The sequence below is a fragment of the Sus scrofa genome, chromosome 14 (assembly GCF_054392235.1).
Source record: "Sus scrofa isolate SSC_HxYL_T2T_F1_AM1 chromosome 14, Sscrofa_HxYL_maternal_Yorkshire_Landrace_v2.0, whole genome shotgun sequence".
Classification (NCBI taxonomy): domain Eukaryota; kingdom Metazoa; phylum Chordata; class Mammalia; order Artiodactyla; family Suidae; genus Sus; species Sus scrofa.
Window position 1 is genome coordinate 80,652,220 of NC_139396.1, and position 16,869 is coordinate 80,669,088.

The following is a 16,869-nucleotide window of genomic DNA, read 5'->3' on the forward strand; positions in this document are numbered from 1 at the left end:
ATGACAGGGGACAGAAGCCCCACACAGCATGGAAGGCTGAGCAAAGCACCAGCTGCCTTCCGGAAAGAGCCGAATGACTTCAGGAACTGACAAAGATTGTCTAGTGTCCATGGATCTGAATGAAGGCAGGAGCATCAGTTTTTCTGTATCAATGAGACAAAAGCACAAAAAGACCAATTAGTCAATGATAATTAAAAACTGCAGCAGGTCACTATTAAGTCCAACACTGGAAGAGTTTTGAGTTTGGTCTCTAGCAAACATACACAAGTGATGTGAATCGGCATTTGGACCCTGACTCCCCTGGAGAATGAAGTGTTGCGCAACAGTAGAGTGACGGGAGAGTGAAAGAATTTAAATGAAAACAACAGCTATGATCCAGTAAACCTGGGAAGTTTGGGGTTAGACACTATCAAGAGGGTTTTCTTGCTCTAAGGCCTCTCTCAGGTTGATATGCTAATTGCACACTTCCCAAAGGGACTTACTGAGTACCACTGCCTCACTGAGTATAGCACTGCCTCACTGAGTATAGCACTGCCTCACTGAGGACTACACTGCCTCACTGGGTACTGCACTGCCTCACTGGGTACTGCACTGCATCACTGGGTACTGCACTGCATCACAGGGTACTATACTGCATAACTGAGTACTGCACTGCCTTACTGAGTACCCACCACATAACTGAGAACTGCACTGTCTCACTGAATACTATTCTGCATTGAAGATTCCCACATCCATACCCTGCCTGGCACTGAGTGAAACAGGAGGAAAACAGGAGAGGTTTATAAGTTTAAACACGTCGCCTGACACACTCATGCCCCCTACTCCCTTCCTGCTCTCCGTGTAGGTGAATTTCAGAATGTCCTCATGAAATATAAGGAACCCTCCCTGCAGGGACAGGCACTGCCATGTAGGAAATCGGAAGGCTGCACATGATAGGCTATCACTTTAAAATATACATCTTTTGGAATTCTTCACATTAATTCTTCTGCAATTACAGAGAATCACAGAATAAGGTGAAAAGCTGTTAATTCCAGATTCTGGGGTTAATTAGCTCCCTTGTATCACGTGCCCGTAGGAAAGGGTAACAGGTATGGTGAGAGAGACATGTCTGGTTTCTTTTTTACAGGTTCTTAAATCAGGAGATATTTTAATTGCAGCAGAAAACAAGATGGTACAGGGAAAGAGTCATTTTTCTGGCAGAATTCACCCCAGCTCCTGCCTAAGGTGGGCTGACATGGAAAGATTTTTCAAGTCCTTTGCAGGATTTCCAACTAACTACCCAGTAAAGGTAACTCAAACTGATTTTTAGAAGGAAATTGGCCAATTACTCGCCCCTGCATATTCCAATCTGCGGACTCTCCCATCTCAGCCTCAGGAGAGCAAAGGCGGACCACCCTTCTGCTGGGTGACATCCAGGCTCTACGTCTCCATCACTGGGTCAGGGGCACTGGTTATGCAGAGAAGCAGCGAGAGGCCCGCCGGGCACCCATGTTGATGATGCGGTCACCTACCCTCCTCTCCGCATTGCCACGCCTCAGGCCTGTGCTTCCCGGACACCAGCTGTCACACAGGAAGCTGCAGCCTCCCTTTCTCCCGCCTCCTTTGCTGGCTGGAGCTGCAGGATCATGGCCTGCAGAGTCTCCTTCACCATCTGGAGCTCCCTCCTGAGAGACTGTGCAGCCGTTGTTAAGGAACACAGGAGAAGGTGACATGACGGGTGGCCCTCCGCAGCCTCTGAGGGATCTGGTGAAAGCCACGTGCCTGCTGGCAGCAGATGGGCAGTGCCATCTAATTGCAGTTTCAAGTTCCTCCAAATTATAGGAATGAAATATTAATACCAATGTTACAATTCTTTTAAGAGCGACTGCAGTTGCTATGAGGCTTGAGGTCATTAACCATTTTAAGTACGGTTTCCAAAAAGGAAAGGAAGAGCCAACTCTTAGACAGATGGCAAGCTGGGATGGTCCATGGAGTATGGTCAGTGTGACTGTCATTCCTGCTAAGCCCAAGGCTGGGACAGGGCAGCTGTCACATCCGAGTGACAGCGAGAAGGGCAGAAGACTGGAAATCAGAGCCTCCTGGAGAAAGCCAGGATTGGGGGCCAGCGGAGGTGCAGACTCAGAGTCATGAGTTATGGCCCCTGTTGGTCACCTGCCAGCCTTTGTCACCTTGTAAAATAAGGACTTTTAAACCTCTTCAGGTTCTAAGCTGCTGTCACATGTTATACTCCCAGGTGCCTGTAAAAAAGCTATTCAGGGCACTCAAGATTTGGCAGGGTGTTGGGAGCTTGCCTTTTCTGGACTGGTTGGTTTCCTGGTTTTTTTTCCTTAAACTGCTAGATTCTTCGTTTCCTAACCTGTAAAGTTATGTCACATATTGATAAAACAATCACAGAGAACTTCACAAATAATGATATGGAATAAATAAGGCCATCATTCTCCTAAGAAATGAGCTCTCTTCTAGGTGTTTAAGCTGGGAAGCATTTAACCACTAGTGGTTTTTCAGTTTATCCATAGTCAAGCCTCCCTATTCTTTCCTTTTGTACCTGTAGTCAGAACAATTCTAAGAGAAATACAGAATGAGAGACAAACTGAATTCTTTTAACTTAATAAGCAAACTAAGTTAACTTCATCCAACAGGAACTAAGAGGAAACGAAAATATGTTGACATCACTTAAATGTTGTTAACTCATCATATGAGGTCAGACCCTTCGGATATTACTAGATCAGATATAGAAAAAACAGAAAGCTTTGGGGAAAGCAGCTTGAAGAAATCTTCCCACTCACAGCCTGTTTCTATCTACTATGATGTTGTTTTAGTTAAACACAATGTCAGTGCAATGTCAAGAGAAAAAGACACCTTTAGGTAATAACTAGAGAAAGCTTTCCTTTTTCTTTTTTAAATAAGGAACTCCAGAGGACCCTGGGAATTATGCAAATGAACCTCGCCTAAGCAAAAATGCTGAGCCGCCCTGACAAGCCTTCAGCAGTTTCGCATCCTCCTGACGTTTCACCAGACTTCATCATTTAGGTATTTTACATACATCTACTACAATGATTCACTCCTTGCTCTGGAACTTAAGGGGCGGGAGGGTGGGGTTGAGGAGGTGCAAAGGAAGAAAGTATCCAGTACTATTTTTCCCTTCTTTCAAAGGCTTCATTTTCCTCCATTTCTCTGGACAGCTCTGCTAATCTTTAGTGAAAACACACAACTTTATATAAGCAAAAGCATAAGTGGTCCCAGACTGAATACCAAGCTGCAAATTAATCACAAAATTTTGCTACACTGATAAAGAGTAAGAGCGGGGCTTACGCAAGTTTATGAATCTTGTCAAACTCCTGAGATTTCATTACACTCGATATGCAGCCTGGGACTACTGAGCCGCTTTGCAGTATGATGCATGGCAACTACGGAGGTTTTTAGGGAGGGAAACAACCAAAAAGGGGTGCTTCTTAAAGAACTTTCCAGTACTGGCAGAACACACTGAAAAGGTTGTTTTTGGGTTTTTTTTTTGGGGGGGGGGGTTTAAAGAGTACAAGAGAGACACCACAAAAGAAAAGGATCAAGTTATACACCTAAAATAACACGTCAGAAAAAAAAGAGAGAGAGAGAAAGGAGTTCCCGGCGTGTAGCAGCGGAAACAAATCCAACTAGGAACCATGAGGTTTCGGGTTCGATCCCTAGCCTTGCTCAGTGGGTTAAGGATCCGGCATTGCAGTGAGCTGTGGTGTAGGCTGGCAGCTGCAGCTCCGATTCCACCCTTAGCCTGGGAACCTCCATATGCCACAAGTGTGGCCCAGAAAGCAAAAAGTAAAATAAAATAAAATAACACATTGGCCCCTCATACAACAATCTCCAGGGATACAGGGAATGGTGGGAAGGTGGGGATTTGAAGATCTGATCACTAGCTCTGAGAAGCTGGCAGATCACTGAACACTGAAATGTCTCACATGTAAAATGCAGATTCCCACACAGCATCTTCACAGGGCGTTGGTTAAAAGATACATCTCTTTTTACATATACATATATACATACACACACACACACATATGTATAGTACCTTTTTTGAGGCATCATGATGTTTAAGGTTTATTTCTATATAGCAGAGGTGGCAAACACCTTAGGCTCTATCTAAGCAGGGATAGACCTCAGAAATCCCCGGAAGCCTCTTTTAGTGAGCCTAGAGGGTTATAATCATCAAAACAATTAAAAGTGTTTTTATTTGCAAAACACTCTCTCTAAACAACCTGCCTGTATGGGTTCCATTACTACAGTGAGTTCCAAATCATTTTGAATGTACTTAAATGAAAGGGAGTCGGAGATAAAACGTGGAGCGAGTTGGGCCATCGGGGAAGAGAATGCAAGTTGCAGAAGAATTTGTGTGGAATGATCCTAATTTTGAAAAAAAAAAAAAAAAAAGACTATGGAGATAAACCATTTCTAGTTGGAAAAGCACCTTAGGAGGACATGGGGTGGGGGTGGGGGGGAGCTTCTTCTAGGTATGGGTACTGGGAGAGAGAAGGAAACTTTATCTTAAAAAGCACTAGAAATATTTCCCCATTAAGCAGTGGGGAAAACAGAAGTGTAGCTGCAGATCCTCATTCTTTCTTTCACTCAGTCAAATATTCAAACATTTCCAGAGCTCCCACCATGTGCTAAGACATATCCTGGACCCGGGAAGTAAGGAGGGGAACAAAGCAAAGTCACTGTGGTCCTGAGGCTGACGTGCCAGGGAGAAAGCACCAAATAGACACACTAGGGCATGCGGCTAGATCATGAAACGGGAGCCAGGGCAGGGTTTAGAGCCGGGGAGGGACGTGATCTCGTGGGCTGCTTTAATCATTAATAGATAACAGGTACAAGGGCAGAAGCATGGACAGACACGGAGGATACTGCAATAATTCAGGCCAGAAGAGATCATGGTTTGGACCCAGGCAGTGGCTGTGAAGGTGGAGAGAAGTGGTCAGATGCGGCCATCAGCATATGGTGACGGATTGGGTGCAGAAACTGAAAGGAGGAAAAGGCAGCAAAAACCACTCCCAGATTTTTTTTTTTTTTTTTTTTTTTTTTGTCTTTTTACGGCCACACCGGTGGCATATGGAGGTTCCCAGGCTAGCGGTTGAATTGGAGCTACAGCTGCTGGTCTACGCCACAGCCACAGCAACACCAGATCCGAACCATGTCTTCGACCTACAGCTCATGGCAATGCCGGATCCTTAACCTGTTGAGCGAGGCCAGGGATCGAACCTGCGTCCTCATGGATGCTAGTCAGATTCGTTTCCACTGAGCCACGACAGGAACTCCCCACATTTTTAAACCTAAGCCCTGAACTTGAGAAATAGACTTGCAATGTATCAAGAAGGAGAAGACTGGGAATGAGTCAGGGTTTGGGGTGGGTGGGGGGAAGAATTTGATCTTGGACATGTTAACTTGGAAAAGCCTTTTTGTCAGCCAAGTGGAGCTGCTGAGGAGGAAGCAGACATGAGTGTGAGGTCCAGGCTGCACGTGTGCCCTTGGAGCTTATCCTGAAGAATGCTTTTATAAAAAAATTTAAGCCACATTTCCTCACTGATTTACAGAATGATAAACTATTCCATTTGAAATGTCTAACCAAAATCTTAACGCTCCTAGGTAATGGAGTAGAAACAGAAACAGATTTTTTTCTTTCCACTTTTTTTGTTTTTTTTGGCTGCGCCCCCGCCTAATGGAAGGTCCCCAGCCAGAGATTGAACCTGTGCCACAGCAGAGACCCAAGCCACCATGGCAGCAACACCAGATCCTTAACCTGCTTTGGCACAAGGGATCTTCTAGGATCTGATTTTCTGATTGCTCCTCCAATAAGCTCATAGTTAAAGCCAATTGATATTGGACCTTGATTTTTTGTCAGAGTGCTGAGCAAATAAAGCAAAACTCCAGTATTGTAATTTAGGTATACTGGGTGGAGGTACTCACTAAATCTGTGTGCAAGAATAGGTCTCAAAAGAGTTAAACAATTCTTAGAAGACCTATGGCACAGAAACCTCTATGGCTAAGTACGTATAATGTTCTCCTGAAACAGCCACGCCACCAGACATCTGTGGCATCCAAGAAAATTAGCAGGTTCATTACAACAATGGCACAAAGATCAGCCTGCCAACGCCTTTAAAAAAACACCTTTGGCGAGTTCCCTGGTGGTTGAGTGGTTTGGGGATCCAGCATTACCACTGCAGTGGTTCAGGTTACTGCTGTGGCATGGGTTTGATTCCTGGACTGGGAATTTCTGCATGCCATGGGTGCAGCCAAAAAAAGAAGAAACACCCTTGGAACCCAAGCCCATTCTTTACCACCTTGGGATAGAGTCCACATGTAATACTTCTTTTTTTTTTTTTTTTTTTTTTGCCTTTTCTAGGGCTGCTCCCACGGCATATGGAGGTTCCCAGGCTAGGGGTCTAATCACAGCTGTAGCTGCCAGCCTACACAGGCACAGCAACACCAAATCCGAGCCGCGTTTGCGACCTATGCCATAGCTCACAGCAATGCCAGATCCTCAACCCACTGAGTGAGGCCAGGGATCAAACCCACAACCTCAAGATTCCTAGTCAGATTCATTAACCACTGAGCCACGATGGAAACTCCCACATGTGTTACTCCTTGAGAGTGAAACCGTGCGGATTGTGTTTGCAAGGGGTAAAACAGCAAGATGTTTTGTATGTCTTCCAGTACTAAAGATATATGGTCCAAAGATGTTCAAATTCTCTCGAAGGGGTGTTGTATTTATATATAAAAATAGTTGAGTGTTTTACCGCCAATTGAAATCCCAAGCAATCATTTGAGTAGCTGGGTCAAAAAACAGGTCTTCAGTTCATCTGATGCGGTTTACTTCCAACAGAAACACAAGTCCGTCCTGTGAAACAGCTTCTCATTTGCTAAATTATTTCTGCATATCAACAGTGACTCTTCTGAAGCCACTATGGCCACAGTCCTGGGAATTTCCTTCATGAAAAAGCCAGAGGTGAGGGACACAGTTGCTGAGGGCAAAGAGGAAAGCCCCGCCCCCAGGTGACCTGCTTCAAGGATGGACACGATGCTTGCACATGGGCACTCCCCTTGGGTGCCCACCCAAGGTCAAGATCACACTGTGCTGAAGCCTGGGATCCACACCCTCTCCTGGGCCCTCTCTTCTCCCCTACTGGGGGGCTCCAGTCCCTGTTCTTCCCACCCCACTCCCCTTGGGGTGGGGGGCACCATAGACACATGCGCCCAGCATCCACAATGTTCAAACAACAGCTTCCGAGGGTCTTAAGTTTTCTCATCGGCAAAACCTTGGGGCTCCATGATCCTCACCATCCATCTTCCAGCTCTTTAGCTCTAGAAGCAGAAAACAGTTCCAAGGAGGCAGAGCAAGCTCTCCAAACCCCCATTACCTCTGCCTGTTCCAGCTGCACATTTGAAAGTGGGACCAAGCTGGGGCTCTTTTGGGGATGTGATGTTTGTGCGCGTGCCTGGTTGTACTTAGAGGGTTTGCATGCCATCAGGCGCCACCAAAACGAATCGATTGGGCACCAAGCATTCCAAATAAACAGAGAGAACAGAACTCCAGGATGGTTTCCTGGACATGGATGTAAATACAGCCGCAAATGCAATCAGTCTGTCTTCATCTTCTCTATGACTCTGAGGCTGGCAGAATGTCCCCAAGGCTCTGAAATGTATATGAAGTGTCCCAGTCCTCAGTGGACTTCTTTCCTTTGGAAAGTGTGTTGTGTAAGCTGGAGGAGAAAGAGAAAAATCCCAGCTAAAAAAATCCACCTCACCTCAATGGTTTTCAGTGAAAGCGTTTTGAACCTGGAGGAACCATCCAACACACTCAAAATGTTTTTCAAAATGTAACTGCTAATTGGGACCCAAAATGGCTATGAAATTAGATCAGAGACTCAGGCTAACACTATGCTCCAGCTTGAGTGGCAGCAAAGTCACACCTCCCATCCTAGCCTCAGACACCAGGCGTGAGTCACCTCTGTGATGCCGGCTCTCCCAATTAATGGAGCAGACTCTTTCCAGACACTCACCCTGCTGGCTGACGGGCCGGTGGTGTCATTTGGCTGCATGTAACTTAGCCAGGCTGTCAAGATGATGAAGAGTCGAGGCCAGTCTTCTCCCCCTCCTCCGACCTGTCAATCCGAGTGTCTCCTGCATGAAAGCAGGAGATTCACAGAAGGTCGCCCCTGGCCCCCAATGGTAAATCGGGATGCCCAGAGGCTCTGGTTGGAAGGAAACTCAACCCCATTGCTGGTGGCTGGCTCACCCTCTGCTGCTATCTCGTCACCAGGGCTGGCTCACAGCACGGCGGATGCAAAGCTCCCGTGCCTTCCACCTGAGGATGAGCATCTGAAGCGTCCAAGGCTCCGGACACAGATGTCCAATGTGGACTCACATTAATCACGTGTCTTCCACATCCTGTGCAAGGGAGGCTCTGACAGAGAGCTTAATGGAATCAAACAAAAATACTGTGCTCGCTGGGAACTGCTTGCGTGTTGTTGATGGCAAGCTATTTCTTTCAACCACACTCAGCTTTGTCTCCTTGATCAAGGATGGAAACACCAGCCCGTTGGAGTCTGGCCGGAGGATTTCAGCAGTCTCTGTGAATCTCTAGCTAGGTTCTCCTTTGAAACAACAGCTTTGGATTGTGTCAGAAGCCTCCGCGGAGCCTTGCAAAAATGTCTTTCTATTGCAGGCCACTTCTGTCCACTCAAATCTAAGTGCTGCTTCATATGAGTTCAAAGATCCCCTCTGTGCATTTACTTTCAATCAGTGACCCAAACAAAGCCAGGGTTTCAGAGGAAAGTCTGGGTTGAAATCCACATTGTGGTGTAGATTTTATTTGGAGGATAGGGTGCCTCCCAACCCTGGTTTGACTGGTCCCCATTATGTCTCTACTTATCGCAGCAAGGATTGGCGAAATTCTCAAAAAAAAAAAAAATAGCTTCACTAAACAATTTTTATTATAGCTTACATTTTAAATTTTTTTGGTGGTGCCTAAGGTATGTTGAAGTTCCTGGGCTAGGGATCAAACTTGCACCACAGCAGTGACCCAAGCCGCTGAAGTAACAATGCCATATCCTTAACCTGCTGAGCCACCAGGGAACTCCTATAGCCTAACATTTTTATAGCAACTGTATGTTCCACAGAACAGACCTGTCCATCTATGTAAATGTGTAGCTGCCTCCTGGTTGGCCATGAAGGACCACGGACTGGTGGCTGGAAGATCCTGCCACTCATCGGAAATGCCCTTGGACAAGCCATGTAATTTCTAAGCCTCAGGTTTCTCAACTATCAAGAAAGACTCATCATCCCTCTCTATCTGGAGCAGTGTCATGAGAATTAAATGACTTTTCATACCAGTCATTATATGGTTACCAATCAATTCTTTTAAGGATTTATCACCAAATGGTTGACCCAACCTACTTTGAACCCTCATAGATAAATGGGATATGGTTTAAGCTTGTGACACAGACCCTGAGAATGGTTTTCTACCTGAAATCAAGCACTTCACCATGTATAAGAGCTATGGTAAGCATACTTTCTGAATATAGCCTCAGTGAGTCCCCAAGAAAACTTTAGAGGCACATGCTGTTATCTGACTCTGCGGAGGTGGAAGCTGATGTCTAAAGAGGCTTTATCCGCTGTCCATGATCCTGCTGCTACTGAATCTGGCTGGGACTGGCTGTGGGAAAACTAAAAATGTCTTCTTTACACACGGCTCTGACCCCTCTCGGCCTCCTCCCCACCATCCGCACCTTTTAAGGAGAAAACCCAGTTCCCCAAAATGAAACTAATCTTCTGGAAAATGTCTAAACGAGAGACTGACACAGACCCCGAGGGCAGGTCTCAGAGCTGCTACCTGAGCCCACCCCAAACTGGACGAATATCCCACTGAGAAAGAGGCCCACCTGTTGGGCGGGGGCCGGGAAGCCCCCTGCATGCACTGGCTCCCCTCATGGCTTTGCTTCCAGGTGCTGAGACAAAGCCCGTCCCTTGCCTCTCTGCTGGGGGCCATGCCCCCTTACAACTGCTCAAATCTGTGTGACCCGTGCACCCGGAAAAACAAAAATGCAAAACAAAAATGCTCCTACTGCTTCTTTGGTCAACTTTTTAATAGGAGCTTAAGCACTAGTTTGTAAGGGGTGGGGAATTATGAAAAACAGAAAGTCTGCTTCTTAAATATCTACCTTGATACAGCAGAAATTGACACAACATTGTAAATCAACTATGCTTTAATTAAAAAAAAAATTTTTTTAAATCTACCTTGGGCTATGTGAAAATAATCACTGATTAAGTTGGAGAAGTCTCGTGCTAAGTTTATAAGCAAGGTTACATATTTAAGGTTATAAAGAGGATGGAAACACAGCATTGAATCCATCATTAAACTGTGGCTCTGAACACTTGTGATTAAAATGAACCCTTGACCATGCAAAGCTATTTAAACACACACATGCACACACACACACATTCACACTCCAGACGAAGTATGGTAAGAACTGGAATTCTGAAAAGTAAGACAGTAATGAGAAGCAAAGTTCAAGTAGCCACATTTCTCACAAATACATCAAATAAAAGTCCTATCCCTAAACAGAAAGGATGAATGGATAAAGAAATACTTTCATCTAGAGAAGTGTCAACTTGTGATTGCATAAGTAAAATATACAGGACAGGGCTGTATGTCCTTTCACCCATCTTGCACCCACACACCTGCCTTCCAAAGGACTAACCAGGGACAAAAGGGCTGAACGGCCTGGTCAGCATGAGACACGTACCTCACATGGACACACGCCTAAGCCAGTAGGTTCTTGGGCCATCTTGCACCAGGAGCTCCCTGGCAACTAGTCTTGATGAAGCCATTTGCAGATGTGACACCAAGTGTATCAAGTCTTGTCTCAGAAAAAAATGGGAAAGGGGTCTCCAAAATCCTATTCGTTATGATACCCTCCTGCCCATTACATGGTAGAATTGTACGGCGAAGAAAACCAAAGATGGACTTGGGTTTCTTGGTATCAAGAAAGCCCCCAGAAAACTGAGCCCATCAGACCTGCAACCAACTGGAACTCCACCAACTCAGCTCCACATCCCCACAGAAACTACATTTTTCTTTGGTCTCGTTGTGCAGATGTCTTTAGCATGCGAACTTCATTGCTAATTTTTAGCAGTCAGGTTTAATCATCAAAAATCGGACTGACTTAACATCAACGAGAGAGAAAACATTGTATAGTGAATAATCTCAGAGCCTGGAGGGGTGCAGAACCCTAAATACCAGCAGGACCTCTCTGTGTCCATCTGCTGAGGCAGGGGAAGTCTGTGTCATTTTTTCAGACCTTCCTTTACAAAATCACCTAAAGGTGCTTCATCTGTAGGATGAAAAGGATATGAATGAGGTCTTCATCGTGACTCTGGATCGCGGTGTGAAGTTGATCTTCCAGGTACAATAACTTCTTGCCTATGGCTTCACATTTTTCTCCAAGTTCTGCCAAAAGGTTGTAAGATTCCTGGCCAGAGAAAAAGAAAAAATCCCCCATCAGCTATAGATTTTTTTCAGGATCAGGAACACATCTGATGTAGCCAATGGTTCACAAGGTAACACTCTTCAACAAGGCTCTACCAGCTTCCCATAGCATCATGCCAGAATCTTTGTCTTTCCTGCAGGTCTTGCTTGAGAAGGCATGAATCAATTTCAGGTTGTTAGCGAGTGATAAGCCATGTCTACATAGCTCCACAGTTTACCTCCCTTATCTGGTCATTCCCAAGGCCTAGTTCCAGTACATCAATCCCTAAATTGGATGTATGGAAGGGGAGGCCTGAGTCTTCAAGATGCATCCATGGGCAAACTCACAATATAATAGGAATGCTAAGCAAATAGAGGCTGGGTGAGTCACAGAACAACCTGTAAGAACAAAGAGATGTTCCTTTAGGGGTTACCAGGATCTGTATATTATACATACAGCCATTGCTACCACTAGCATTGGTCTTAATTTTCTCTCTCCCTCGCCAGAGCATAAGGCTCATAAGAGCAGGGACAATGAATGTCAAGCCCCCTAAGAGCTGGGATGATGATGTCTTCCTTGGTGCTGGGGTCAGAGCTCCTGAAACAGTGTCGGACACATGATAGGCACATGGCATTTGTTGGTTCCAAGAGTGAATAACGGAGACTTGGAGCTCCCTCCTTCCCAATTGTTTCCCTTCCTGCTCATATCCCAAACATGAACCAGCCAAGAGTCCTCTTTATGTCACTGTCCTGCACAAAACCACCACACGGAGAACAGTATGGAGGTTCCTTAAAAAACTAATTATGGAACTACCATATGATCCAGCAATCCCGCTCCTGGGCATCTATCCAGAGGAAACTCTAATTCAAAAAGATACACACACCCCAGTGTTTATAGCAGCACTATTTCCAATAGCCAAGACATGGAAGCAACCTAAATGTCCATTGACAAATGAATGGATAAGGGAGATGTGGTCCATATACACAATGGAATATTACCCAGCCATAAAAATGAATGAAATCATGCCATTTACAGCAACATGGATGGACCTAGAGATTCTCATACCAAGTGAAGTAAGTCAAACAAAGAAAAATCTATGCTATCACTTATTTGTGGAACATATTAAAAATGGTACAAATGAACTTCTTTGCAGAACAGAAACAGATTCGCAGACAGAGAGAGTAAATTTATGGTTACCAACGGGGAAAGGGGGTGGGGGAGGGATAAATTAGGACTTTGGGATTAACATATACACACTAAATATAAAATAATGACCAGTGAGGACCTACTGTATAGCACAGGGAACTATATTCAATATCTTGTAATAACCCATAACGGGAAAGAATCTGAAAAAGAAATGTGTGTGTGTATACATGTGTGTGTAACTGAACCACTTTGCTGTACTCTTGAAACTAATACAACATTGCAAATCAACTATACTTCAATTTAAAAAAAAAAAAAAATCACAGAGCAGAGCCTGAACTCTGCAACCTGGTGCCAGCCCACAGTTCACTTGGTCCCCTCCACTCTCTCCTTTTTATTTTTATTTTTATTTTATTTGTTTGCTTTTTAGGGCCACACCTGTGGCATATGGAAGTTCCCAGGGTAGGAATCAGACTGGAGCTGCAGCTGCTGGCCTACGCCACAGTCACAGCAACATGGGATCTGAGTGCATCTGCAACCTATGCTACAGCTCACAGCAATGCCAGATCCTTAACCCAGTGAGCAAGGCCAGGGATCAAACCCACAACCTCATGGATACTAGTTGGATTCGTTACCACTGATCCACGATGGGAACTCTTCCTCCACTCTTACATGCAACCAGACCTGTGCCTAACTGGACTGACCCATTCCTTCCGTCACACAAGTCTTCCTGCCTTTGCTCGTTCCTCCATCATATCTGGATCCCAGCCTTACTTCCAGACCCCAAACAGTGTTTCCACCTGCAGCACAGATTCTGATACATGTTAGGTTCTCACAAATGATTGTAAACTTCCTGCGAGCCAGGCCCATGGGTCATCCATCCATCCCCAGGCTTCAATGTCATGCCTGGCATCCAGAGAGCTATGGATTTTTAAAAGAAAAGAAAAAAAAAAAAAGGTCAAGAAAACAGGGAATCTTAGAAAAAAGCAAAAGGAAAAAAGCAGTATTATGCTTGGTGAGATAAGCCAGACAGAGAAAGACAGATATGGTGTGATATCACTTATATGAGGAATCTAAAAAAGCTGAACTTGTAGAAACAGAGTTTCCAGGGAATGAGGAGGTGGGGAGATGGGGAAAGGAAGTTTAAGATGAACATGCACTTAGAAGATGAATATGTTCTGGAGAGTTAATGCCCAGCACAGTGATTATGATCAACAATGCTGTATTTCTATTCTATCCTATCCTATCCTATTCTAGCTACATCCATGGCATATGTAAGTTCCTGGACAAGGGGTTGAATCTGAGCTGCAGCTGCAGCAACAATGGATCCTTTAAATCACTGCACTGGGCTGGGAATTGAACCTGTACCTCCACATAGACCAGAGCCACTGCAGTCAGATTCTTAACCCACTGTGCCACAGCAGGAACTCCAACAACACTATTTTCTAAACTTCAAAAACACTAAGGGACTAGATTTTAAATGTTCTAGATGCAAAAAAGATATAAGTATGTGTCGTGATAGAGGTGTTAGCCGAAGCCACACTGGTCATCAATTGCGATATATACATGTATGAAATCGGAGTTCCCATCGTGGCTCAGTGGTTAACAAACCTGACTAGCATCCACATGGACACAGGTTCGATCCCGGCCTTGCTCAGTGGGTTAAGGATCCACTGTTGCTATGAGCTGTGGTGTAGGTTGCAGACTCGGCTCAGATCTTGCGTTGCTGTAGCTATGGTATAGGCTGGTGGCTACAGCTCCGATTTGATCCCTAGCCTGGGAACCTCCATATGTCATGGGTGCATCCCTAAAAAGACAAAAGATAAATAAATAAATACATAAATAAATAAATAAAATCAACACACTGTACACCTTAACTTACACAATGTTATGTGTTGATTATATTTCAAAAAATATATATAAAAAAGTGAGATCAGAGTTAAAATATAACCAAATGTAAAAGCAGTAATTTCCCCAATAACAACGGAGGTCTTAGAAGGAATACTAAGAAGAATTTTGCATTGGGGAAAGACTTAAGATATAGATTCAGATTTAACTATAGAGTTACTACAAAAGCTACAATTAATGCCTCCCAAAAAAACTCCAACGAAATGTCCAGGTGTGGTGATAACTTTAAAAGTCCTTAAATATCATGGGTTATATAATATTACAATTAGAGCCGAAGATAAACCTTTCTCTATTTTATCCCACTATGTGATTGAACATTCACTAGATCAACTCCAGAATTCCCTAAAGTTTATGTTCCAGTCAACTACCTTAGAAGACAACAATGCTGAGGGGAGTTACCTCAGAACTACCGTAAATACTGGAAAAGTCCAATATACTACAGATACATGCATGTACAAAAGAAATCTAGTGACAGCACACAATTTTGTGGACAAATGGACACAATTATACAAGAAGACACATGAAACATGCATAAAGGTTTGCTCATAATTGACCATAGCAAGGATGATGAGAAAAACAGCAAATACATAAAAATCACATATACATGTATGTTTCACTGACCTAAAAGTAGTAACATTATCATTCAAAGATGTAGAAATGCGGAGGAGACAAATTACATGGAAGTTGAGACAATGGGCGATGAGTAAGGCCATCGTCATGCACGAACTAAATGCGACACCAAGAAAAAGAACATCTGGAGAAAAATGACTGACAGCAGCGAAACCACAAGTCATGGACGAAGGACGAAGGAGAAAAATACAGTGTTAGTGGGGAAATGCACACAAATGAGAATACACTTCAAAGAGACAAAAAAAGCACAGAATCAGAACATGGAACCAAGGAATTTAAAACACTCTTTGGTGGAATCAAATGATTCAGTCCTCATCTTAAGGCTAAAACAAATACAAATCAAAGCTGAATTAAATCCATTTAAAACATGGCTTTACATTTTTTCCCAAACACATAATCCCTGCCTGTTTTCCTTTTAAAATTATGTACAGATTGAAAATGATTGTGTGAATTTGGGAAAGTAATTTCAGACCTTGTAGTAAAAACTTTAAATTGCTTATATCTTAGGATCCATTTTTCCCCTTCTGGGAACCTATCCAAAAAATTTCATATACTTAAATTTAAATTATTTGTATTAAGCTTTTTAATATGTATGGAAAAATTTTTATCATATAAAATATAATATTTTTATATATTATTGGTGATGCACAATATTTGCATTAAATTTTGCATTAATATTTTGGTGATGCACAATAATTGCATTAAAAGTACAAGAAAGAGAAAATAACATAAATATCCAACAACAAAGGGGATGGAAAAAATAAGCCCCAGTATATTCAATTTGTACTTAGCCATTAAAATCACTTTATTCAAGAATATTTAATGAGGAGTTACCACTGTGACTCAGGGGGTTAAGAACCCAACTAGTATCCACAAGGAATGCAGGTTCAATCCCTGGCCTCGCTCAATGGGTTAAGGATCCAGCATTGCCGTGAGCTGTGGTGTGGGTCGCAGGTGTGGCTTGGATGCCGCATTGCTATGGCTGTGGCACAGGCCTGCAGCTACAGCTCCAATTCAACTCCTAGCCTGGGAACCTCCATATGCTGTGGGTGCAGCCCTAAAAAGCAAAATAAAGGGAAAGAAAGAATAAAGAAAAAAGAAAAAAAAAAAAAGAAGCACGGAGAAGCATAAGGAAACAAACTCAGCAAAAGCCCAAGCTTCTCTGACCAGTAACCGAAGCTCTGATTGGCATTCCTGATGGGGCTGGAATAAGCTATAGAATGGCCACCAAGCTCCCGCTCAAACCACTACTGGCAGATTCTGATCCTGTCCTGAAAAGATTATCCAAGGGTTTACGGCTTTACCATTATGTTCTCACATGGAATCTTGGGAACAGAATTTGTTTAAGACCTAAACTGAGAAGTGACAGCCGACAAGAGGGCAGATTTATATATTTTACCAATCCAATGAAAAATTATGCTCCATCCAAAGAAATCCCATTCATCCACCGAGGGTGGGGCGGGACCAGAGTCATGAGCACAGCTGGACAACGTTGAAGAGGTCCTGCCTGTTAACCCTGCGCTGGAGGGGTCAGAATTTCCTTGTCGTGTCCGTGCTGGGCCCAGGCATGGCGGAGGGTATGTGTGGCCACAGCAGTATGGCCTTCCAAAACCTTGTCTCTCCGCTGCTGAGAGACAGTTTATTACTACTCCCCCTTGAACTTAAGGATCTTCCA

At 44.0% G+C, this 16,869-nt stretch overlaps 1 protein-coding gene across 4 annotated transcripts in view; it reads right to left on the reverse strand.

The window, feature by feature from the left end:
* Positions 1–1,511: 1,511 nt before the first annotated feature.
* DISC1 (DISC1 scaffold protein) overlaps positions 1,512–16,869 on the reverse strand; it is a 355,218-nt gene continuing 339,860 nt past the window's right edge. For 2 of the 4 annotated variants that reach the window (XR_014827880.1, XM_084996868.1), the window contains 2 exons: positions 11,398–11,516; positions 1,512–1,673 (listed from right to left, as the gene is read on the reverse strand). Coding sequence is in view for 1 of the 4 variants with exons in the window: in XM_084996868.1 (XP_084852994.1) it covers positions 1,535–1,673; positions 11,398–11,516 (258 nt within the window). In the remaining 3 variants the exon portion in view is untranslated. Of the gene's footprint in view, positions 1,674–11,397; positions 11,517–16,869 lie in introns of those variants that run through there. The other 2 variants (XR_014827884.1, XR_014827881.1) reach the window with 1 other exon arrangement.